Source organism: Toxorhynchites rutilus, chromosome 3 (assembly GCF_029784135.1).
Source record: "Toxorhynchites rutilus septentrionalis strain SRP chromosome 3, ASM2978413v1, whole genome shotgun sequence".
Taxonomy (NCBI): Eukaryota; Metazoa; Arthropoda; class Insecta; order Diptera; family Culicidae; genus Toxorhynchites; species Toxorhynchites rutilus.
The window spans coordinates 113,536,206-113,563,364 of NC_073746.1; the positions used below are offsets into that span (position 1 = coordinate 113,536,206).

Genomic DNA, 27,159 nt, shown 5'->3' on the forward strand with positions numbered 1-27,159 from the left:
CTTGTCTAAATCGTGTACTAAAATTTTGCCATTCGTCGTTGTCCAAAGCCAGAGCCATAGTCTGTAATAGAAAAGTCTGTGTCTTAGTTATCTGTAAAGTTTTTCTTAATGTGTTTTTTATGTGTTTTAATTCCGGCCTGGTCGGTTACTGTTTTTTCTGTCTCATTTGTAATGTCTATTAGTCTGTATCTATGTCCTCTAGGTGTGGGCTTAGCTTTGCCTTTCACCAATAATCTTTGTTTGTTTAGTTGTTTGAATTCTTCTTTAGTTACTAAAGGTATTTTCGAATTTTGTTTGTGTGCCTGATTCGTTAATGAGTCCTTTGCGTTTTGTAATGTTTTTTGTTTTGATAGGTTGATTTCTATTGGATTGAGAGAACTACAAGTGCCGAAAATAACTTCTCTCGGTTTTAAATTTATTGACGAATGTTTGGTTTCGTTATAAATCGCTGTGATCATGGCAAGACCTTCGTATAAATTTAGATTCTCTACTTTTTTCTGATTGGCCATGTACATTTCTAGCAAAGTACTGTGGAATCGTTCCACGATACCATTACTGTCACTGCAGCTGGCAAAATGCAAGGAGATGCCATAATTTTCCAAAAATTCTTTGAATTTTGAATTTCGAAAGCTTGTGGCTTGATCACAAGTAATTAATTTGGGAATGCCAAACGTTTTGAAGTATTTTATTAGTGTTTCTTGAATTTCATCTGTTGTCTCATGCATGATCTTGTAAATCTGTGCAAATTTTGAGAATGAATCTACAACAGTAAGAAATTTTTCAGTCTCCTTTATAAAGACATCTATGAAAACATTTTCGAATGGTCCATTGTAGATTCGTCTAGAATGAGGTATAACGAATGGTCTTCGTTCATACTTAGCAAATTTACAAGATTCGCAGTTTTTGACGAACTCTTTCACTTTAGCCAACATGCGGGGAAAGAAGACTGACTTCTGTACTTCCTCGTATGTTAGTTTGTATCCACGATGATTGAAGCTGTGACATTTTCTTATAAATTCGTTCTGATCGGTACCTGAAATTAAATCTGGAAGTTTGATATTAGTTAAATGAACTTTAATATTTTTAAAATTTGTATCGATAATGTGTTGGCACATTCGGGCAATATTCAGGTCGGCAAAAATACCATTTAGTTTCGTCGGATCTAAGTGTCTTGTCAGAATGTCTTTTATGTCGTCTTCCGTATAGTCAGGTTTGTGAAATACATGACGAAAATGGTTTGGAAAAACCATACACGCAAGGTATGGACTCTTTGCAGCATCATCTGCTCTGTAAATAAGTAGTTGGTTCGCATATTTATTAATGATCTCTGGTCCATAGATCGGGTCATTATCGAAAAATTGATTAGATAGTTCTTCGTTTAGGTTCAATTCTGTGCGTGGAATCCTTGAAAGGCCATCAGCAACAACGTTTTGCTTGCCCTTCTTATAAATTATTTTAAAATCAAATTGTTCCAAGTAGAGCCTTTGTCTTGTAACTCTTCCCGTGGAATCTGTTAACTTTAATTCCTTTGTAAGAGGTTCGTGATCCGTATAAATCGTGAACTCTCTACCATAAAGGTACGGTCTAAAGGTTTTGGCAGCAAAATAAATGGCCAAAAGCTCTTTCGCCGTGGCTGAATACTTTTCTTCAGCTCTGCTCAATGTCCTGGATAGGTATGCAATAGGCCGTTCCTTTCCGTCATGTAATTGAGCTAGAACTGCCCCAATGGCAACATTTGATGCGTCCGTTGTAAGAATAAACGGATTATCGAAGTTAGGGTAAGCCAAAAGTGTTTCTGTTGTCATGATTGTTTTTAGCTCTTCAAATGCTCTCTCGTAATCATGATCAATATCGATGATTTTATTTTTACCTCTGAGTTTTGAAGTCATGGGTTTTGCAATATGGGCGAATTTAGGAATGAATCGTCTATAATAACTTATAGTTCCGAGGAACGATTTTAATTCTTTGGAGGTTTTTGGTAGAGGCCAAGACTTTATAGCCTCTATCTTATTAGGATTGGGTTTTACCCCGTCTATTGTGACGACATGTCCTAGGAAAGCTACTTCCTTTCGAAGGAAGTCGGATTTGTCACATTGAATTTTCAAGTTCGCATCCCTAAGGGTTTGGAGAACTTTTTTGATGTCCTCTAAATGACTTTGAAGATTAGTACTGTAAATGATGATGTCGTCCATATAGACGAAACATCGGATCCCTAAATGTTTTCTCAACACTGTATCCATAAGACGCTGAAAAGTCGCAGGCGCGTTTTTCAGTCCAAATGGCATACGAAGAAACTCGTACTTGCCATTATCAATATTGAAAGCGGTTTTCGGGATGTCTTTAGGGTCGACTTCAATCTGGTGGAAACCACTAGCTAAGTCGAGCACTGTAAAATACTGAGCTTTTCCTAGTCGGTCTAAGATTTCGCTCACCTCAGGAATCGGATATCGATCCGCCGGGGTTTTTTCATTCAATTTTCTATAATCGACAACAATGCGATATTTTCGTTTCCCAGAGTTGTCGAGTTTTTTCGGTACGACCCAGATGGGGGAGGTCCATTGTGAAGAGGATTCTCTAATTATACCGTTTTCCAACATTTTTGTAATTTGGGTTGAAACTTCCTTACGGAGGTGGTAAGGATATTTATATGTTTTTTGATGGATGGGTTTTTCATCCGTTGTATTAATAGAATGCTTTACCTCGTGTGTAAAGGTTAGCTTTTCATCATCCGCAAAGAATACGTCTTTGAATGATCTGAGTGTTTTGATCAAAGCATTTTTCTCTTCGTTATTCAGGTGTTCTGATGGGAAATTCAAACGAGGATTTACCTTCTGATGATTGATTTCTAGTTCGAAAGCGTCACTAGGGAATGGCTGAAGTGCCGTGTGGCCTTGTTCACCTTTCTTGGTTAGATGCACGAAAGCTTTATAATTATTTGCTTCATAAACGCCTGGTTTTAAAATTACGTTAGGATTCAAACTGATTTCCTTATCAATTAAAAATGAGCCGTTCGTTGTGGTGCAGATTTCGAATAGGTTTTCATCGGTGCCGTGGAAATTGATAGAAGTGGGGAAATATTTTGACACCGTGTATCTACGATTACTAAATGTAACAAATGCTCTGGAGGTGTCGATTACCGCACCCATGGCAGCTAAATTTTCATAGCCTATAAGGCCGTCAAAGAAATCATGAAATCTGAAGACATAGTACGGAAGTTTTTCATCGGATACTTCCGGGAGCAAATTTGTGTTTACCACGCGATCTATAAGAAACTTTCCGTTCTTGTTATTTATAACGGCTGGTCGTTTAATTTTTGTCGATATATTAACGTGCTCAGGGTTGATGTATGATTTATTAGCGCCAGTATCCACTAGGAAATTTAAATATCCCTTCGTGGTGGACAGGCGCAGGTATGGAATAAAGTTCATGTTGGCATGTTTGCTACACGAACGGTTTGAAAATTTATTTCGTCTCCTGTTTCGCTTGCAGTGTCATCGTCATCGTCATTGTCTTTGTCGTTGTCGGTGTCGTCGTTCACTTCGTTATTGTGAACTTCGGCTTTGTTCTTATGAAATGGTTTTGCCGCGGGTTTGAAGCGAGGGGGATTGGATTTCGCTTCGCCGTTGCTGTTCGGTTTGTCTTTGTAGTTGTCTTTTTGTCGTGGGAATTTACTGTATGATGGGCGATTTCGCACCTCAGCGTTTTGGTTGATGCATACCGATTGGTATGCATCTTCTAATGTGGTAGGTTTGGATTGTCTTATTATGGATGCGAGTGGCTCGCCTATGTTGTCTAAATATTTGGTAACTATTAGTATTTCAATCAGATCATTTGTTTGCAGTGGATTAAGCGATAGGTTCATCTTGATTTTTGTGGATAATTCTTTTACATCCGTATAAAATTTATGGTTATTTCTATCACCTCGTTTCATGTGAAATAGGTGAGACAAGTTTGTGGCTAGATCTTTCTGATCGCCATAAATTTCCGACAGAACCCGTTTTATGCCAGGTATGGTATTAGGATTTCCGTTTGCGCATAGAACGGTGCGCGCATCACCTTTTATTTTATTTTTAATAGCCCTCATATAGTGGCTGGGTATCGTGTCGGGAGCGTTGTTGTCTCCCTTCACTAAGTACATTTGGTATATTTCTTCTAGCTCTTCAAGCCAGGCAGGTAATTCCTTTTTGATGCCTGTGAATTCAGACATGTTTCGAATCGGGTCAGGCAGTCTATAATTGTCAAACTGTCTTCCACTGCTAAGCAGCATTTCTTGGAGCTCAGCCACAGTAGCTTGGAGCTGCTCAATTTCACTTGATCGGTTGCTAGGCATTTTCTTGCTTTTGCAATTTTTCCACAGTAAAAGGATAAAAATGACTTACGTTATTATTTTCCACATGTGTTCACAAGATCGAAGCGGGCCTTAGCTGTCGTTCCTCGATGAAGCGTCGTTCCTGGTGATTAATCCCCTGTTGGATGACGTGGCTTTTCTCGGTTCCTGTCGCTGGGTCTCTTTTAGTTCACTTCGATACTTATCCTACCGACTGCGCCAGTTATGTTTGTTCTTTGAACAAACGAGTTTTTAAAAAACACTTTATTATTCACTTTTCTTAAAGTCAAATACTTAAACCTCACTGCACCGATCTACACGCGAAAAAGAGGTTGAGCCACATGGCGCTAACTCTTTTATAGCCTAAAAATGCTGATTATTAGTTTTAGCTATCAACTCGTTCATTGGCGCGAAACGTGGCGTGATGCGCCTGTTGCTTTTCCTGACGTGGCACTCAGACGTTTTCTCGTCTGAGAAAAATCGATTTTTGACGAACTTTTTTTTTCGAGATGACAGTAAATCTCGACGTTTCATGCAATTCTAAGACATTTGGCATCAGAAAAAACTTTTTTTTAAAGCCCCGATTGGGTCTTCTCGTCTTTGACTGTCTTCTTGCTCTTCCGAAGTTTCCGCTTCATTATTGCCCAGTACTGCTCCACCGGGCGCAGCTCCGGACAGTTTGGCGGGTTCATGTCCTTTGGAACAAAATGGACAGAATTGACCTCATACCACTCCAGGACACTTTTAGAATAGTGGCATGATGCCAAATCTGACCAAAATAGCGGAGCTTCGTCGTGCTACTGCAAGAACGGCAAAAGGCGCTTCTCAAGGCACTCAGATTTGTAGAACTCGCCATTTACTGTGCCCTTTGTCACGAAAGGCTCACTCCTCAGTCCGCAAGAGCAGATGGCCTGCCAAACGAGTTATTTGGAGGCGAACTTCGACATTTTCTTCTTCTTAAATTTGTCGTCCACACCGAACCTGCTCTTGCCGGTGAAAAACTCCAACGCCGGAAATGGCTTAAAATCGGCTTTTATATACGTTTCGTCGTCCATCACACAGCAGCCATATTTTGTCAGCATATTCTCGTAGAGCTTCCGTGCCCGAGTTTTAGCCGTCGATTGTCGCCGTTCATCGCGGTTTGGGAAGTTCTGTACCTTGTATGTATGTAGTCCAGCTCTCTTATTTGCATTCTGGACGTAGCTCTGCGAAATGCTGATCTTTTTAGCCAAATCACGGCTTGATACGTTGGGATTTGCTTTAATCATCCGCTTCACCTTTTCCTCCGTCTTTTTGTTCTCCGGTCCCGGTTTTCTTCCAGCTCCTTTGCCGTGGTCCAACGTCAACCGCTTCAACACTCTGGAGACGGTTGAATGGTGAATGTTCAACATTTTTCCCAACTGCCGGTGCGACAGGTCAGAAAATTCCAGGTGTTTGGAAAGAATTTGTTCTCTCGACTCGCGTTGGTTCACCTCCATTTTCGTTGAATCGAAAAACACGACTTCGAGTTTGACAGCATGTAGACAATACACATCAATGAGAAAGTGTGCAAAATTTGGTTGATTTTTACCCAATGGTAAAAAAAAAGTTATGCCCTGTTGAATGTGTCGCAATAATCTCGTGTTCGCCCTTTGTTAAAGGTGGAAGACATCAAACCAATTATTATATGCGAAATATATATGCGAAAACCAGAGTTGCATTGGGTTTATAAGGACTGTTTCGAAGGATACACGCGAAGAAAGTATTTTACACATATTCTTTATATGAAAGTTACACATTGGAACACATTTTTAGTAAATACTTATCTGAAGTTTACCAAAAAAAATTTATCATGTTCATCTTTCATAATCTCACAAGTTATGAATATACTGCATATAATCTCACAAAGTTATACATCACTGCTTTTCCAAGTAAAAATGATAACGACCAGTACGATACCCCTGTTCAAATTTAATACGAAATACAAAGGGTTAAAATTGGGTATATAAACCAGTATAAGGATACGCTGTAGTAAGGATGGAAAATAACAGAAAATGTCATGACTCTCAAATACTGGTATAGCATTTGTATAATATATATGATATTGCAATATAAATTCAACATGAGCGAGCGAAACAAGGGACACGTTGCAAATAGGCACGCATTAAAGCTTTTCGCATACTTTGCCACATACTCGGCCTAGACCGAAAAAGATTCACGTTATGCTCTCGGTTTTACTCTTAGAAAACACTTTCCAATTTCATTTTATAATGAGGCGTAATATTATCACGCATTTATACAACAGCACCAGTGGCTAGGGATTGCATTACCGTGCCAAAATTTCAATAACCGGTTATTCGGTAATGAAAATTTCTTTACCGGTAAAACCGGTAAATTGCCGGCGAAAAAATACTTTGAAATAAACCATTTTCATGAAGAAACGACTTTTATTGATAATAATTAGTTTACAAGAAAACATTTTCCAAGTTTTTGCTACTTAGTAGCTACTTTGCTACTACTTAGGGACAAAAATAATGTTAATTTTGTCGTTTTCTGATCTTAATTGGATCTCATGAACAAAATTTCCAGGAGAGAAAAACGCATATTCATAGTTCAATGATGTTGGGTGTACAGTACGAAAAGCATCGAATACTATTGTCATGTAGTTGCCCCTGATGCCCTCTGTTAATACCTTTGATTCCTGCAATCGTCGTTCAACTTTTCTCTTGATGCTCAACTATTTTGCAGGTTCTGCATCGTCCAATGGATATTTTCCCTCTTGTTGTCCAGCTACTGAAGTCTGAAGTCACGAACGATTTCAAATGCCTGCTTGATCAATGCATTCCGTGACATTTGATAGAAGACGCCGAAGTCATCATTTATTATGTCGCGACTCGATCTTGACGAATCGATTTTCTAAACGGCGTAGGGATCGATCCACTGATTAAATCGGTACCACAGAATCGATCTTTGAAAAACCAAATGTTTTTTCACAATATCTTTATTTACTCTATATGAGAGCCGTCTTTTCTTTAAACAGGGAATACAAATTTTATATTTCTATTCAAACATCAAAGACATTTAATTTTGTTACTCATTATAAAGGCCTAAAAAATTTAAAGCTCAGAAAAATTGCATCTTGAAATATGAATGCTCTGGGAAATGCAATTTGGTCATAGTCATAAATAAATTAATTGAAAATTATTACTAGAAATTCAACAACAGGTATTTGTTCAGAACTCAGCTAGCAAACATCCCATAAATCCGTCCGTGCTACACTGAAAAACAAATCTATAAAAAGTTTTTCTGAGATCTAAAAAATCGGAAGAAAAAGATCGATCTTCGCAATTTTTTCGAGTACAAAGAATCGATCCAAAAAATCGAAATGGAAAAGATCGATCTTCTATAAATCGATCCAAGATCGCCCAATCCTAGTCACGACCACGAGCAGAATGATTATTCATATACGCAAACAAATCTGCCTACACAAAACGTTTATCCTTTCCTTCAGGGCTCCAAGCAGTCGCTTTGAAATTTCTGATGGTTGCTCCGATAGCTCTTCTAACATAAATTGCAATCCGACGTCAGGTTCATGAAGGGTGCAGTTCTTCCGCCATAGCATAGCTGGACCAGACGGTATCCCGTCTATTATTTTGAAGAAGTGTTCAAGCAACCTCTCGACACCGTTGAGCATCTTGTTCCGCCGCTCCATCCTCTGTGGTACTTTTCCAAATGTGTGGAAGAAGTCATTCGTGTTCCCGGTATTCAAGAAGGGTTGCAGGAAGGACGTCAGGAAATACCGAGGAACTGCCTGCCTATGCGCTATCTCCAAACTGTTTGAGATAATTATTTTGGATTACAGTTCCCATGCTTGCAACAGCTACATTGCCGATGAACAACATGGATTCATGTCTAAGAGATCATCGACTACAAATCTCGTTCGTCCCTCAAAAAAATGCATTCTATTGCTCTTAATTAACTTGAATAGTTACAGTAGTATATATTTATAATGTTGTAGTTTGTAGTGGTAGTATTATAAGTAGTAGTAGTAGTTATGAAGCATTAGGGCATCTATGTATAGCCTGTTGTCTTTGTAAATAAAGAATAGCAGTTCAACAGCGATGAGAACTGGTTCGAGGGCATCAACCAATTCCTTTATCGTTGTCTGTTCTTTATCGCTGAAGCTTATACTGTGTCTCGCCTTCAGATCGAGCAGCTCTGAAGCTGAAGCTCGGAGGTCCTAGAATCGGCGCAACACTACCAGTTATGTTTTTTCGATCTTATTTTGATTCTCGAGTAATATTTCGAAGCGACATAAAGGCAAATATTATTGTAAAAATTAAATTACCGAAATTACCGGTTATTGATTGTAAAATTACCGGTAGTTCGGTAATGAAAAATGACCCCCGGTATTACCGGTAAAACCGGTAACGGCAAAAACGGTTAACAATCCCTACCAGTGGCTATGTGGATAGCGTTGTCGTGTAAAACAGTTTTGCATTCTAGCCGGCATTGGCACGATCCCCGTTGACACACTTTGAATTTTTGACGTAGGACTACGTCTTTCATTTCTATACCGGGGTGTAAAATCAAAGTTTCGAAAACGAAAGCGTTACGCCGGAGACCGAGATTTTGAGCGTTAATAGCTCTTAAACAACTGAACGAAATGGTATGATGAACACTTCATTCGAAAGATAAAATGTCTACGCGTCATATACTTGTTACTTTTTCATTCAAAAACTTGTTTCAATAGCCTTAAAATTGCTTTCAAAATAGGCTATTGAAATCACCAATCGGTATATAAGCGAGCGCCGCTCGTAAACCCACTCAGTTATAATTGAACAGCGACTGGAGCATGTTGTCGCTGTTGTGATGAAGGTCACTTCGTTTATCATGAAAGCGCTGATGAAAGGTGTTACCAAGAGCCTGTTTGTACACCTTAGGCCAGAAGGGAATCCATCAGGAGGAGAGTGATGCCACGGTTCCGCTTGAAACATCGGAGCAGCCGACACACACACATACACGCGCGAAATCCTCGTTGCTATCATCGTTGCTGAAAAATAATCTACCAGTTCCACTGGGAATTGAAAAATACATTAATGCGAAAGAGTTTATTTTAATGTTTTCTATCCATACAACACTGCAACCAAATACATTTGGTTTTGTGATTTTTCAATCAATCGCAATTGACAGGAAAGCTTCTATTATTTTCCCCCATCAGTAGATAATTTTCGTATCCAATGTTGGATGCATAACATGAAAAACGGAAAAATTTTCACATCGCCAAAATCATGTAATATTCGAGTAATCATTTGCTTCTTACTCATATAATGCTGCGACCAAATACATTTCGTTTTGGATTTTTCAATCAAGTGTGATCAATGTAAGACCACGTCTTTCGGCAATTTATTAGAGGTGCAATGAATCTTGAGGAATTCCCGCTCTACGCGCACTGGCAAACGATGTTTACTCAACAATTTCTCAAGTGAGAAATGTGTGTTGTGAGAAAGGATTAGCGAACGCAAAAACGACAAACGGGAGAAAGAGATGTTTGGAGGTTGAAGAAAATTGGCAGAAAACATCTTCATTTTATCTTTCGAATAATGTGATTCATACCACTTCGTTTTGCCAGAAAGAGATTATTATTGCTCAAAGGAGGAATCGAGTCCTCCGAGGAAATAACCCAGAGTCGCCTATCGATTGCGGCATTCGTACACAAATAATTTTATAATGCAGTTTCATCAAAGTGATTTCTTCGATATGGGGAAATATTCACTACATAATGTCATGTGTTTCATATTCTTCATTATCAAATCCAATATCCATGGCCCCTATCGGTATCGAATTATCATTGACACCACGATTTTCGCTAAATGCTCATTTCAGTTCGGCCTGCAAAAAACTTTTCTGAACTCTTATCCATCAAATTTGGAGCCCTGAAAAGGGCCGTTGATTATATGCTAAGCTAATATAGCACGCTCTCCACGGATACGATGGGCCAGCTGGATGTCCTTGGGCATGATGTGACGCGTTTTGCATGGATAGCACACAGATTGGTATCTTCGAATAGGCCTCCTGCAGCGTCATAACCGCGGAACTTTGAAAGCGCAAAACGGTTTTGAAGTCCTGAGCAATTCCACGAATCAAATGCTGCAAAGGTAGATGGCGCATCAGCAATTCGGTCGACTTCTGATAGCGACGAATTTCACGCAAAGTTCCCGGTCGATAGCGATGTGGTCACACTCCTCGCGGCTGGTGCACTTATCCGAGCTGCTTTCGTGGTGCCTTACCACCGAAGGACTAACGAGCTGTGTGCTTGGTCCCACACAAACGAGTCCTCACGGTGCGAGAGTAGAGTAAGAAATGAACGAAAGCAAAGGAAGCATCATATTATAAACCATAAAAGTATAAAATGTAAACCCCACCCTCTTTATTATATTCGTAGCTTAGCCTGAGAGAGAAACGAATAACATCGAAGTAAGTATACAGTAATTTATTTGAATCCGGACACTTTGCGTTACATTTAATATCATACCGCAGCCACAACATTTTATGCATGTTGAATTAATACGATTGATTAGTAACTATCAAGTAACTATCAAGTAGCTATCAGTAACTATATTAGTAACTATTAATCGCATAAATTCAACATGAAAAAAATGTTATGGCTGTGATATGATATTGAATGTAATGCAAAGTGTCCGGATTAAAAAGCGTCCGGATTCAAAAACATTACTGTAAAAGAGAGTTAACTCGACTGAAAATTTTTCAGTTCGGCCTGCAAAAACGAAATTAATTGGAAGAGTACAGCATAATGCTTAAACGTGAGTATGAGCTTCCCCATCTCACATTCCAATAAGATTAATGGGTTTCCAAGAGGGCGCGCTACATACGGATACGAATGATTTCAATAACCTGTTTTCGAAGCTATTATTAAGCTATTGAAACAATTTTTCAAGTCAATAGATAGCAATCATATAACTCTTGGACACTTTATCTTTTGTATGAAATTTGTATGAAATGATCCGAAGCAGAATGAATCACGCTTAAAGAAGGGATGGATTTTTTCTTGGAATTTACTCAGCAAAAATAATCCCCTCGTCCCAACAATTAAAAACAACAAACGGCAAACAGTCTCATCAAAGTGATTTCTTTGATATGGGGATATATTCACTACATCATGTCATATATTTCATATTCTTCATTATCAAATCCATATCCATGGCACTTATCGGCATCGAATTATCATCGACACTACGATTTTCGCTAAATGCTTCTTCGGTTCGGCCTGCAAAATACTTTTCTGAACTCTTATCCATCAAATTTGGAACCCTGAAAAGGGCCGTTGATTTTATGCTAAGCTAATAGCACGCTCTCCTCGGATACGATGGGCCAGCTGGATGTCCTTGGGCATGATGTGACGTGTTTTGCATGGATAGCACACAGATTGGTATCTTCGAATAGGCCTCCTGCAGCGTCATAACCGCGGAACTTTGAAAGCGCAAATCGGTTTTGAAGTCCTGAGCAATTCCACGAATCAAATGCTGCAAAGATAGATGGCGGATCAGCAATTCGGTCGACTTCTGATAGCGACGAATTTCACGCAAAGTTCCCGGTCGATAGCGATGTGGTCACACTCCTCGCGGCTGGTGCACTTATCCGAGCTGCTTTCGTGGTGCCTTACCACCGAAGGACTAACGAGCTGTGTGCTTGGTCCCACACAAACGAGTCCTCACGGTGCGAGAGTAGAGTAAGAAATGAACGAAAACAAAGGAAGCATCTTATTATAAGCCATAAAAGTCCAGAATGTAAACCCCACCCTCTTTATTATATAAGCTTACTGTATACTTACTTCGATGTTATTCGTTTCTCTCTCAGAGTAAGCTACGAATATAATAAGGGTGGGGTTTACATTTTATACTTTTTTGGTTTATAAAATGACGCTTCCTTTGCTTTCGTTCATTTCTTACTCTACTCTCGCACCGTGAGGACTCGTTTGTGTGGGACCAAGCACACAGCTCGTTAGTCTTTCGGTGGTAAGGCACCACGAAAGCAGCTCGGATAAGTGCACCAGCCGCGAGGAGTGTGACCACATCGCTATCGACCGGGAACTTTGCGTGAAATTCGTCGCTATCAGAAGTCGACCGAATTGCTGATCCGCCATCTACCTTTGCAGCATTTGATTCGTGGAATTGCTCAGGACTTCAAAACCGATTTGCGCTTCCAAAGTTCCGCGGTTATGATGCTGCAGGAGGCCTATTCGAAAATAACAATTTGTGTGCTGTCCATGCAAAACACGTCACATCATGCCCAAGGACATCCAGCTGGCCCATTGTATCCGAGGAGAGCTTGCTATTAGCTTAGCATAAAATCAACTGCCCTTTTCAGGGCTCCAAATTTGATGGATAAGAGTTCAGAAAAGTTTTTTACAGACCAAACTGAAAGGAATATTTTCGTTTGGATGCCATTCAGCATCGAGAAAATTCCGGAAAGATCTAATCGTTGCTGAAAAATAATCTGCCAGTTCCCTGGGAATTGAAAAATACATTCATGCGAAAGAGTTTATGTTAATGTTTTCTAACCATATAACACAGCGACCAAATATTTTTCAATCAAGTGCTATTAATAGGTGGTTATCGAGTTAGTATTAACCACTGGTGGGCTTCGAGTATCGAGGAAAATCTGAAAAGAATTAATTGTTGCTGAAAAATACTCTGCCAGTTCCCCTGGGAATTGAAAAATACATTGAAGCGAAATAGTTTATTCTAATGTTTTCTATCCATATAACACTGCAATCAAATACATTTGGTTTTGTGATTTTTCAATCAATCGCAATTAACAGGAATGCTTCTGAAAATTATTCTTCCCCATCAGTAGAAAATTTTCGTATCCAATATTGGATGCATAACATGAAAAACCTTGAGCCTCCAACGTAACGCTCTCGTTTTTGAAGTCACCCAAATATTTATTTATCCATTCATTCAGGATGGATTTAGATTCAACTTCAAACAAATGATCTCTAAATCAACGCTAGTCCTACGTCACCCTTGCGGTTATACCATAGATATAACCCACTTCCTGTTTTTTTGTGAGTACAATTAAAAGAGAGATGAAAAAAGTAAAAGATGTCTGCTCCCACACATATAAACATTTTTAAGCTTTTGAAACTGATGCTCAATTCACTCTTCAGCACACGAAAAAACAATTTTTCTCCCGAAGATTAAATGTTTTCTGCCAAAGCTAGTTTGGGTGTAGATATAATACCAGAAACGCAAATGAATTAAGAACACCCCATTTATCAACATGTGCTTCACAAAAATCATTGTTCTTTAGAGGAATAAATGTTTTTCAAAAAAACTCAAATTTTAACGTCTCTGACACTAATAAATGTCAGTTCGAATGAGCTAATATTTTGCATAGGGTATATTATCGTGCAAATCAACACTTCATAGCAAGTTTCGAATGAAAAATCGAGATAACTTTTTTTTATTGGCACCCAGAACCGTACTTTTCGTTTCGTACTCCATAAAAGTCCCAGAGTGTCGATTTTTGACAAAAAAAATTTTTTCGTGATTACACTAGATCTCGACGTTTCATGCAATTCTAAGACATTTGGCATCAAAATTTTTTTTCGAAAACCCCGATGTCCTTTACTGCCCACATGGGTGATTTTTCGATTTTCAAAAAACTCAAACTTTGACCCGCGCCACTCTCCCTTAAGTCCGATTGGGCTGATATTTTACATAGGGTGTTTTTTTCGAGGTTGTGAACATTTTTTATGGGGTAACTTTTTGAAATTCGAGATGACCATTTTCATTGGCATCCTAATACACTATACACAAACCTCTCGCTTGAGTACTTTTTGTTATTTTTAAGCTCATTTACTATAATGAATGAGTATGTCAAAAAATGTGCTAAAAATTAATTTTGGGTGCACTGAAGATCGTTTTCAGCTGGTTTGAGGTATCGTACTAGCACATTTTACGATATCATTGCAATACACAATTCGATCGATTTTCAATCAGTATGTGCAGTACAAACAAATTGAGCTCATAAACACCCAAAGACTTGGTCAGAAAGCGGTAGTAGGATCACCCTGTAGTAGGTGCGGTAGGAAAAAAATGCGAAAATGGTTAAACTTTCATATTGGGTTAATCTGTGTAACTAATAACTTATTTTTGTTGACAGTGTATTTGTTTATGGTTACTTCCAAGTGCTGCATCAGAACATCGGAATCGTCTTATTGTAAATTTGAGAAAATGTACGTAAATTCAGTGATTATGAGTTTACTCAGAAGACGCCGAAGGAGATTGCCAAGGTGGTAGAATGTTATTTGGCCACAGTTTTACGCATCAAAAAGTCTCTACAGGATGGTGCTAAGCAGCGCGAGCCAGAAAGCTGAGGTCCGTACACAAAGCGGGATAAAATCGGTCCGCACGGATTTCTTGCAACCCAGTATGTTCCAGCAGGAAACTTGTCAAGGAAGTCAACATTTCTGGAAAAATTCCATGCGAAGAGTCATCACGCATCTCGCACGGATCTTCCAGAGCTAGGGTGAAACGCCGCATGATTACGTAGCTGATAGAGGAACTGTGAGTGACTCGCTTGAAAAGATTGCTTCCTTGATAATCCTGTTCTCAGACGAATAGTTGTTCAGCATTGATGCTGTATCGAACAGCCGCACAGACCGGATAATTTTACTGAAGAAATTTGAGGATGTTCCGGAAGAAGTGAAGTTTAAGTTCCAAACCATCTGGCTGGCGTCATGACGTCTGGCTTGGTGGCGTCCAACGGTTTGAAAATGCCACCTGTTTCATTGATGCTGGTATTAAAGTCAATACAGTACTGTACATCGGTATTGAGAAGGACTAATTGTTTCTCTGAGTGAAGATCAAATGCTCTGAGGATTAATACGTTGTCCTACAACAGGATGTTGCACCATGTCATACGTCACATCGGACCCAACCATGACGTCTTGGCCGAAAGATGGACCCCTAACAGTTCGGATTATTACCCGTTGAATTGTTCGATTTTGGCGATTATAGAAGAAGCACAATGCAGTCGATGTCGGAGGATTACGTTCGAAAGGCATGTTTTAGCTTACGGTGTAGTCTTGATGATGTCATTGATAAAAATGGAGGATAAATCGAATAAATTTGTTTGAAAGAATTTAATAAAGATAACTAAACTCGAAAATCTAGATATTACAGGGTTTTCCAAGTAAAACACACTTAGAATTCGATGATTTCGATGAAACTTTTGTTTCAAATTAAAGTTTGGTTTATGCCATTATGTGTGAAATACAACATCATTCAAATGTCCACCTAGGGCTTCCTCGCACACCTTGATCCGGAAAAGGTAATTTTCGATGACTTTTCGGCACATATGGGGCGGTATCTCGGCCATAACTTCACGAATGTTGTCTTTCAAATGTTCAAGAGTTTGCGGAGAGCTTAGACACGGTCTTTCGCATAACCCCACAAAAAAAAATTTAGCGGGTTCAAATCCCATGATCTGGACGGCCAATTGGCACCACCAAAACTCGAAATTATGCGTCCCTCAAATTTCGTTCGCAATATGGCCATGTTCGGTCGTGTTGTGTGGCACGTGGCGCCGTCCTGCTGAAACCACATGTCATCCGTATCCATATCTTAATTTGTGGCGAGAAAAAATCGATTAACATGCGGCCATAGCGCTCACCATTCACAGTTACCGTCTCGCCGTCCTCATTTTCAAAGAAATACGGCCCGATGACTCCACCAGACCATAATGCGCACCAAACCAAATGCGACTTTTGGCGGATGCAATGGCCTCTCAACAATCACGTGTGGATTTTCTGAGCCCCATATACGGAAATTTTGGGTGTTCACATAGCCACCGAGCTTGAAATGTGTCTCATCGCTGAAGAAAATTTGATACGAAAATTCAGCATTTTGCTGCTGTTGTCCGTCCACCCAATCGACGTATGCTCGACGCATTCCATGGTCACCCCGCTCTAATTTTTGTACCAGTTGGACTTTACATGGATGTAGGTGCAAGTCCAAATGCAAAATTCGCCACAATGATGTGTTTGACAAGCCCAATTGCTGAGCACGCCGTGGAGTCGAAACATTCGGGTCATCCTCCACACTGGCAGCAACAGCAGCAATATTTTCGGCCGAACGCACATTACGATGATGCACAGGTTTCACAATATCCGCTACGGATCCAGTTTGTTCGAATTTACGCACTACATTAGCGATTGTGTGCTCTGTAGGCCGTCCATGACGACCAAAATCCGTCCGTAATGCTCGAAAAACATTTGCCTGTTTTTCATCATTTTTATAGTATAATTTCACAAAATTAAGACGTTGTGCGATGCTAAAACGATCCATATTGTAAAATGGCAGACATTCAACTAACGATATGACGCTTTGGTTGACAGCTATGTCAAACGGTTGTCAGCGCAGGGCTGTATACTTTCGGAAGCCCGAAATAGAAAACCCTGTATTTCTAAAAGTAATTGAAACTGGGTTTTGAAAGAAATACCATGGAATTTCGCATTATTTTTCTGACGTAAGGTGTCAGAGTGAACCCAGTTCGACAGTCACCGAACTTGTAGGCATTCCATACAAGTACACAATTTTTGTGCTTTATGCATTGTTTGTCCGTGAAGCTTTTCAATTTTCGCGAACCGAAACCAGGTCGGAAATCAGGTCGAAATCTGCATTTTGTTTCGCCATTTGACACGAAGACGCGCCCGAATACAACCATAATGTAAACAATTTCAAAGCCATAAAATCTGCCTCTAGAGACCCATTGTGGACGACGATACTGTTTTCTAATTTAACCATATTTCGCACTCAATCGCGAGGTACGCCTTCAAAAGTAACCCTAAAAATGAGCGACGACTGACCGACAAATGATATCCACAAATGGGGCTCAGTTCCGTCCTCACCCGCACTGCGGTCAAACGTTCGCGTAAGCTCACGAGTACTTGCTGGATGTTTACAAACTTTCACGAGCCTGTCATGTTGTGCACAACGATGGTTCCGATGTGTCACTGGTTACAGCAACAGCTCTAGAGACCTACGCGTTGTGCGTTTTTTATGTAACACCCACGCGCACCAGTGGTGTAATTTAATGAGCGCAGGCACTGTCAATTGACGCTAGTGTCTCTGTTAAACCAGCTGAGTAATGATATTTTTATCCGAACAGTGTTTTTTTACTGTCCTCGGGCAATTACATGTTGGAAGCGGTGTCATGGATCAGCGCTTTTCGATGGCGATAGATTTAAAATGTGCCGCTTACATTTTCATTTCCATTTTCGACCGTTTTTTTGTTGCGCAAGTTAAAATTCAGCCTTCGACTAAATCTTGATGATCATCGTGAACTATTTCGTTCAAACGTAAACCAATTCAAAATACTAGCTGCTAGTCGACGAGTTGTTTATTCGAATCCCTTTCGTGCATAAATAAACAATCTCAGTCTGTTAGACATTGCTGCGAGACACTGCAGAGGAGATCAGAATGCGCCGTTGGAATCCAAGTAAAATTAACATAATTTCCGGAACGTGCTGATAAGCCTCGTTTTAGACCCAGCAGATTTTCTTCCGGAAGGCTGCGAACAGCCTTGGTCTACATTTCAGACAAAGCAAGTACACCGATCCCAGCTGTATGGATGTTGAAGAAAACCACAACAAACCTCGCAAATGAACACAAGCGAGAAATTGTTCAATCATTTGTGGAATTCAACCACAAAACGCACCGACAATTTACACCCATTCCTACACTAATTTCGTTTGTACAAATATGTTTTTCATCGCATCGGTCGTGCGTTTTGCTTGAACAATTGGTTTGCAACAGTGCTGCTACATCATCATATCGTGTCGACACCCGAGAGACCCCGAGCCCTGCTGTAAAATGTGGACTTATGTTTACGCGCCTGGATTGCAATTTGAAATCAACACACCCACACACACGCGCACACATACAGCTGGGACGGACTAGTTGAATGGTAGGTGGTGTGGGAGTACCAACACGTAACATGCACAAGATGGCCCGACAGGCGAAAACAAGTTTATACTCGACGAAATCGGTTTACCATCGTGTGCTATCAGCGACCGGCTGGTTTCAACCATGTCACTGAGTCGAGGCTTTTCCGGGTTCACTCGAAAGCATTTGTACGGGCAGTACAGGGTGACAAAAAAGTCCGGTCACACAGGAAAATCTCAATATTTCAAAGAATAAGAAGAACATCTGAATCTGGCTTTCATAGCTTCATTCAGTAACTCATAAAGATACTTCACAGACGATATCTCGGAATTACACCACCTTTCTCTGATCGAACCAGCTTCAGATGTCTCGGAAAGTCGTCAAGCGGCGCGCACATGCTCCATCGGCATCTCGTCCCAGATTTTCGTGATAACTCGCTTGAATTGCTCCAAATTTGTTATTTTATAGTCGTTCAGCTTCGACATCATGTATCCCCACACGAATCCGGAGACGACGGAGGCCATTCATTCTTCGAAATGAAATCGGTCAAGTTTTCCTCACACCACGCCTGAACAACCTTTGCGGTGTGGGATGGGGCGCCATCTTGCTGGAAGCAGTAGTAATCATCTTTAAACAATAGTTCAGCTTGAGGCAGAACATTTTTCTTCAAAACTGTGTCCAGGTAGTACGCTGCGTTGATTTTGACCCCTTTATCGATAACAATAAGAGACAGTTTACCTCTCTTGCAAATGGCTCCCCAAACCATCACTGACGTCTTATTTTGGAACCGGGAAACGTTCAGCTTGTCCGCAGGAGCTTGCTGGAGGCTCACACTCCAAACTCGATCATTTTGGCGATTGACTGTTTGCTGCAAAACGAACAGCTTCTCGTCCGAAAAAATAATCTCGTCATCTGCGCGCCAACCGAGCAACTCCCGCGACCGTTGGTACCTCTTTTCCTTTGTAGCTTTGGTAACCCCATGAACCACTTGTTTTTTGGACGGTGTAAGTTTTAAATCCTTGCGCAGAAGCAGGCGGATTGATTCTCGGTTCATTTTAAGGTTCCTGGCCAGCTTCCGTGCAGATTGGGCGGGATTCCGGCGAATCCGGTCTCGTATAATCTTTTTCAGCCTTGGAGTTCTCACAGACCTTGGTCGTCCATATCGTGCCTTGTCCTCGGTGCCTCCGGTCTCGAGGTACCGATTTATGGTCCGGTACACGAATTTCCGGTTGATTCCGAGCGATTTTAGGTGTTTGAATATGTGTCCGGGTTTGTACCCTTTCACATATTCAGCGATAACAGCTGCTCTTAACTCTGCCATGGCTCACAACTCAATGTAAACAAACTGCACAGAAACGAAACTCTGCCACTTTGGGCAGCAAAGTTAGCCCTTTCATTTGACATATAGATGGCACCAGAGAGATGCAACGTGTAGGCCAAGACGGGTCTATGGTACTAGGTGAGGCCGTTTCGTCACTAAGTGGGTTAGGGGAGCGGTATATGAAAGCAGTACGGAAGAAAGCAGAAGGGGAATTATTTGCTTGTAGCGTGAAAGAGACAGACTGATCACGAGCGAGCTTCGCCACTAGCGTATTGTGTATTGTTTACAAACAAAACACAGTAGACTTCCAAGATGGCTGAAGAGTCGTTTTAGCCAGTTGGCCCACCTTAGGATATACTTCTAGGCGCCTTGGTGTAGGCTACAGGCGACCCCAAAAAAGTGTGATCGGACTTTTTTGTCACCCTGTAGGAGTAGTTATGCAGAAGGGTTAGTCATTCGTCACATTGCTACACTTTAGGCTTATTCGGCAAAGAAAGTTGACCGGTGTGTAAGTGTTTAACGAATATAGAATGATGTTCGATACGAGTATTCCTATATGAAGTACTGCTTTTAATTGAACTTCATCCGCCAACTGAATTTTAATCACGCACCAGAGTAACGTCACTTCTGTAAAAAAAAAGACTTATGTTTACCATACTACTTTTTGACATTTTGTATTTATAATAAATTGGACGAATAGTTCAATTTTGCGCAAAAACAAATCAGCCCTTCGTGTAACAAGTTATAACTCTTCTAAATAAAGACTTGTTAGAACGATTCAATAAACAGTGGAGGCGATCTGGCGGCATGATTAACATCCGTACCTCTCAAGCTAAAGGTAACGAATTCAATCTATACTCACGACATACTTCCTTCAGAAACGAAGTAAAACCATATCCGAGTGACGAACCAGCCAAAAAGACTGAAAGTCACTTTGATACATTAAAAAAAAGGAAAGCAATTTTGTTTGTTAATCATTATAATATTGCTTGAGAGATTCATTGAGTCCCACAAAATTTTGAGCTGCAGTGAATTCATCACATGGAGCCAGAACAATCTTTTACGACTTCAATTTCAAAAATGTTTGTATAAATATTATTTGAATCATTCAGGATTCCTATCTCCATCCACATACACGCACATCCTTCGAATCTCTGTTTGATTTTTACGCAGGCACCATCTTGCACTCCCGTACCATATTTGGTCACGTCTGCACCTGTTTACTACTGTTATCTCGTCGTGTTCGATGCAGAGAACCTTAGCTCGTTTGTGTACGAGGCTCCGCCGACTGTTAGCTTAACATGGCCGCATTCGGATGCATGTCGCCGTGTGGAGATAACAGTAGCAATAGAAAAACAGGATTTCGTGGAAAAAAAAATATCTCTCGAAACACAGAGATAATGAAAATCGTCTCACGACTCTGTGGCCCTTTCGATGGAAGCTTCGGTTGTAAATTTTCTTCCTCGGGCAGCCACGAGATGCGATAACACTTCTAAAACAAAGAAATCTTCGTATTGTGAACCCAATGCCATAAACGATTCAATTTTGACATAGGGGGCCAAGTCAGAAAACAAGTCACGATTTTATGAACTAATGTAAACGTTATCAACTATTTTCACTACGAGAGTCGTTCAAAAAGTAAATTTCAGAGCCCCAGCGCCATCTCGCATGGAAAGTTGGAACTACAAACTACAAAGAAACTTTGGTCGGATCGGACGCGTCGTTCGTGTTTTATTGGGTTTTTAAATGCCGCTTAAAAATCGTGCAAATATGAGTTGCCGCTTAAAAATCGTCCAAATATGAGTTACGTTCTACCATTCGTTTTCTGACCGCGAAAACAATAGTGGTACTGAAATTCATCAAGAATTGTGTTCAGTGTATGGTGTAGGGTGTATGAGTCTTCAAATGATGAACCAATGGCGGAAGGAGTTCCAACCAGGCCGAGAAGAGCGGCCCCATTCTGCTCGCGTAACTCAAGAGCAATTGAAAAAATGCAAATGGACTGTGTTCGAGCATTCTCCTTACTCCCCAGACCTCGCCCCTAGCGACTATCACTTATTCCCGGTGATGACACAGGCGTGCGGTGGTCAACGATTCGATAACACTTTTAAATTACATCAGGATTCATAATTTGTGGCTAAAAATGATTGTTAACATACAAAAATTCGAAGTTTCGATAATTCAGAAAAAAATCGATGTTCCACTAAGTTCGTCAAGAATAGCTTTAACAACATGGACTCATTTTTTAAATTTTTCACTTGACTTCTATTTTATATGAAAAAAATTAAAAATAATTAGTTTTAGATATTTCAAATTAAAGTTTTTTTTGTAAATAAAAAAAAGAGTGCTATTTTTTTCTCAGTGTATATTTTTTCACGTTTTAACATCAATACTCTTTCTAAGACACTATTCCGGTACGACTCATAGTTTTTGAGATATAAATTATCAAAGATTTTTTTTTTTAGTAATCGATACGCTCTTTTCAAAAGTTACACTTGAGTCAAAAAAAATCCAATTGCCATGAAAAACCCATATTTCCTCCAACCCAAACGGAATGCAAACTTTCATTAGAATCAGAAATACATGTACTCAAAATTTGCATTTTTAGGACGAATTCATTTGGAATTACTGAAAGAATAAAAATTTAAATAAAATTGGCAGCATTCCAATTTTCTCATACATTTGTTCTGCCCATCTGTGCTGTCAATAAAGTATCGGTCAGTTACAATATTTAAGAATCGTATGAGCTGCAAAGCTTCAAGCCTCCTCAATACAAACAACTTCAAGTTCATGTCCACGTTACAAAATATGCCATTGCCACTGCGAACCAAATGTTGCGTTTGATCTAGAGACAATGAGAGAGGACAGAGAAAATATTGCAATTTAAGCTCCGCCATTCCTCGATAGATCCCAAAGATATTTGCATCAATCGAATGAAAGTACTTCTATTCACCCATTACAATAAAAAAAAACTTTAGAACTATTGATTAGCCGATCTCTCTGTTTTGCTATAAAAAGAACAATTAATGTAGCGATAATGATTATGATGTCCAGAGATGCCAACCTTCCTGATTTATCAGAATTTCCCAGGCATTTTAGCACACTCCCTGATATCCTGACGAATACTCAATTTATCCTGATTTTTCTGAAATGGTCCTGATTTTTCCTGATTTTTGTACTCTTTACTTAATGTTACCTAATGTTAATGTAATGTTACTTAATGTACGAATAATAAATATACTGGTTTCCATGCCAAAGTTTTCTGTCATGATAGTTCTCCGGCTCACATTTGTATATATCTTACATTAAGTTAATCTTTGTACTTAACTTTTTTATTTCTACCCTCAATTGTTTCGTGGCTTCCCAAAACATTGCTAGAAAATTTCATTAAACCAGATTGTCTGACGAATTTATGAAATGACAACGAGATTATGTTTGAGGAATAACATTGCTTTATTGAGGATAATGTGTATGTAGATGTATCTCCAGTGTTATTAATGTAGGAATACGTTTCAGAGTGTAAAATTACTCAAGAGAATACTTTTGAATCGACAGTCAATATAAAAAGATTTTATATGTAATTTGTTCGTCTGATTCAAAGTTGAATAAACTTAAAAGATGGGACTATGGTAAATATATCTATAACCATACTAAATATCATTAAAATTAGGGAAAATTCTAAAAAAAACTCTTCCTCTGCTGATATACTTTCCTCATTTGGTGAGTAAAGATTTATTCCAAAGCATGGATGATGAGTTCAGTGGAAATTTGAATATTGATTTCTCTGCAAATCTCTGTAGTGATATAAACGATCAAAAAGTCAGGCGAAACACTAGCATTTCCGCTTATGCGAGGATTTATAAGCATGGTATTAATTCTCTTACATATCCGGTCTTCGCCCGAAGGAAGGAAGACATACAATTATGGATATAAAATTAAATTATAATGCTTTGATTGAAAATGATGTTTTTGTATTCCCAAAAATAGATATTAACTTTTCGGACAACCCAATATGAGCTATCCTGATTTATCCTGATTTTTATTTTCATTCTTCCTGATTTTTTCCAATCACTCACGCAGCTCAGTGCAAGCATTCTATGAATTGAATTACGCGTTTGTTGAATAGAACAAGGGTTTCCTTCCTTTCTTCTTCTTCTTCTTCATTTGTTTCTTGATGGGATACATATATGGGGGCGGCATAAGGGATGTTCAGTTCTGGTAATAAAGTTAGAGTGAGTAACGGAAGAAACGTGATTAGTGAGTGAGTGATGTTTCGGTCGAACCAAGCAAGTGTGGTGTTTTTAATTTTGTCAGCGGACTGTGAAGAAATTCGCTGTCGTATTCGATTGGAAATGAGTTTTGGCTTCTCCGGCGGTTTCTCCGCCAATATGACTCAACAGTCATTCGGGCTTTTAGTTGCTATCTCACTCTACGACTCGCATTTCATTCTTCCCCATCAAATAAACTTCAATGCATACTGAAGTGATTTCTCCCAAAATCAATTCGTTTCTCTCTCTCATTTATTACGTATGCATGTATCGATGTTTGAGTTTAACGTGGTTTGACATATACTACAGGTGAGGTAAATTTTTGGATCGTATACGAAAATTACTTACAGTTTCGCATGCTCGTAGGTGCCACTATTTCGCGTGTGTTTTTCTAACATGTGTTTTGGTAAAGTTTTTTGGAAGCATTTTTAACGGAGAATTTACATTTGTTGTCAGTTTCAAAACTCGGTTGGTTGTAGTATGTGTTAACATCCCACAAAGTAAGTACTATTTTGGAAGTTTAATTTTGCTTCGGATGTACTTATGGCGGGTTTACATTAGGGAGATCTATAGCTATAGATGAAATTATTCACGTGGAAATAGATGTAAACGAGTGAGAATAAATATGATACACTTGTTCGAGGTATATATAACTAGAATAAACTCAGCATATGTAAACGCTGGTGAATTTCTCACTGGTGAGAAAGCACTAAAGTTGATCGCAGTTCTACAGGGTTCTCCATTTCGGGCTTCCGAAAGTATACAGCCCTGCACTGACAACCGTTTGACATAGCTGTCAACCAAAGCGTCATATCGTTAGTTGAATGTTTGCCATTTTACAATATGGATCGTTTAAGCATCGCACAACGTGTTAATTTTGTTAAATTATACTATAAAAATGATGAAAAACCGGCAAATGTTTTTCGAGCATTACGGACGGATTTTGGTCGTCATGGACGGCCTACAGAACACACAATCGCTAATGTAGTGCGTAAATTCGAACAAACTGGATCCGTAGCGGATATTGTGAAACCTGTGCATCATCGTAATGTGCGTTCGGCCGAAAATATTGCTGCTGTTGCTGCCAGTGTGGAGGATGACCCGAATGTTTCGATTCCACGGCGTGCTCAGCAATTGGGCTTGTCAAACACATCATTGTGGCGAATTTTGCATTTGGACTTGCACCTACATCCATATAAAGTCCAACTGGTACAAAAATTAGAGCGGGGTGACCATGGAATGCGTCGGGCATATGTCGATTGGGTGAACGAACAATAACAGCAAAATGCTGAATTTTCGCATCATATTTTCTTCAGCGATAAGGCACATTTCGAGCTCGGTGGCTATGTGAACACTCACAATTTCCGTATATGGGGCTCAGAAAATCCACACCTGATTGTTGAGAGGCCATAGCATCCGCCAAAAGTCACTGTTTGGTGCGCATTATGGTCTGGTGGAGTCATCGGGCCGTATTTCTTTGAAAATGAGGACGGCGAGACGGTAACTGTGAATGGTGAGCGCTATGGCCGCATGTTAACCGATTTTTTTTTGCCACAAATTGAAGATATGGATACGGATGACATGTGGTTTCAGCAGGGCGGCGCCACGTGCCACACAACACGACCGAAAATGGCCATATTGCGAACGAAATTTGAGGGACGCATAATTTCGCGTTTTGGTGATGCCAATTGGCCGTCCAGATCATGCGATTTGAACCCGCTAGACTTTTTTTTGTGGGGTTATGCGAAAGACCGTGTCTATGCCAACTCTCCGCAAACTCTTGAACATTTAAAAGACAACATTCGTGAAGTTATGACCGAGATACCGCCCCATATGTGCCGAAAAGTCATCGAAAATTACCTTTTCCGGATCAAGGTTTGCGAGGAAGCCCTAGGTGGACATTTGAATGATGTTGTATTTCACACATAATGGCAAAAACCAAACTTTCATTTGAAATAAAAGTTTCATCGAAATTCGAATTTTTTGTGTTTTATTTCAATTTACTTTCGGAATTTAAAGTTGGAAAACCCTGTACTTCAGGTGAATAAATTCACCGAAAAAGAGATAGACGACTCATTTTCTCTTTCTTGCACTCGTATTCATAGGCAATTGAATGTGTTTGCTGTCAGCAGATGTAAACAACGCTCATTTTTAAATCAATTTATATTAATTTGCTCCTGCCATCGATGGTTAATTTATTTTCCATGACTGATAAGAGTGAACAGAAAGAATTGATAAGAATCGAAATTAACTAACTGATCCAAAATTGCATTTCACTGCTGATTATTCAAGTGGTAGGAAGATGCACAACTCAGATTAAATATATGCATATGTAAACGGGTTGTGCATTTATCATAACTTCAAATTGTATAAAGGAATTCATGAATATATTTATTATATAAATTCACGCTAGTGTGAACGGTTGATGCGATTTCTATAAATCTCATCATATTTCTTCACATGAATATATCCCTAGTCTAAACCCACCGTTACAAAAATTGCCCCGCATTTCCCCGCAAAACTTTTTTGACGAAAGTGTTCCTCAAAGTGTCTGTTATCATTCAGCACTTGAATTTTTCACCCGAAACCCCCCTTTTTGGATTTTTTTTCTCAATATTAACCCGAAATGTTAATTAGAAAAACTGTAATTTGAAGTTGTGCCTTTTCATTAATAATGTGAATTATTTTTTATGGATGTGGCCGCCCAGTTATGTAATAAGAAATTGTTCGATCATTCAAGAACAACTGGGCAGGATATAACTGCCTCAACTCCCGTGAGGAATTCATTATACGATTTCGTTATAGGAAAAAAAAATTTAACCAACATTTCGTCAACTTTGCAAGCGCTTCTACGAAAGAAAATTGTGAGATTTATTAGTAAATTAGTAGAAAAGTTGGGCTCTGCAAACAATATGGTGGACCAATTTTCAAATAAAGAAGATAGATGGCTGATGTTGGAATTTGTAATTCCTTCAGAAACTGGTAATTGTAGTGTTTTCTTATTATAAATGTTGCTTTAAAAATATTTTATAGGTTACAATATTTTTTATGTTATTTAGGGACTGCGGCACCGAGTAGTGAAAATGGTTCATCTCTAGGAAAGAGAGGCCTAAAAAAAATTATGAAGAATGTAAAAAAATGTAAATTTTGAACATTGCCCCATTTCCCCTCTCTCCTTTTGGATTTTTGGTGAAACAGAGTTTGAAATGAACTCAGCGTATCCGAAAACCCCAGTCTACCAAAAATTGGATTTGCCCGAACCTGACGCGAGTAAACGCGATGCGAACGCGA

At 39.4% G+C, this 27,159-nt stretch overlaps 2 protein-coding genes across 4 annotated transcripts in view; both read right to left on the bottom strand.

Moving 5' to 3' along the window:
- Window positions 1-27,159, bottom strand: part of LOC129780586 (solute carrier organic anion transporter family member 5A1) — a 198,842-nt gene that overhangs the window by 153,285 nt on the left and 18,398 nt on the right. The window lies entirely within an intron of this gene.
- Window positions 18,764-19,600, bottom strand: LOC129773432 (protein GVQW3-like). Its single transcript, XM_055777040.1, has one exon. It carries the CDS (start codon window positions 19,598-19,600, stop codon window positions 18,764-18,766), a length of 837 nt encoding a protein of 278 aa, XP_055633015.1.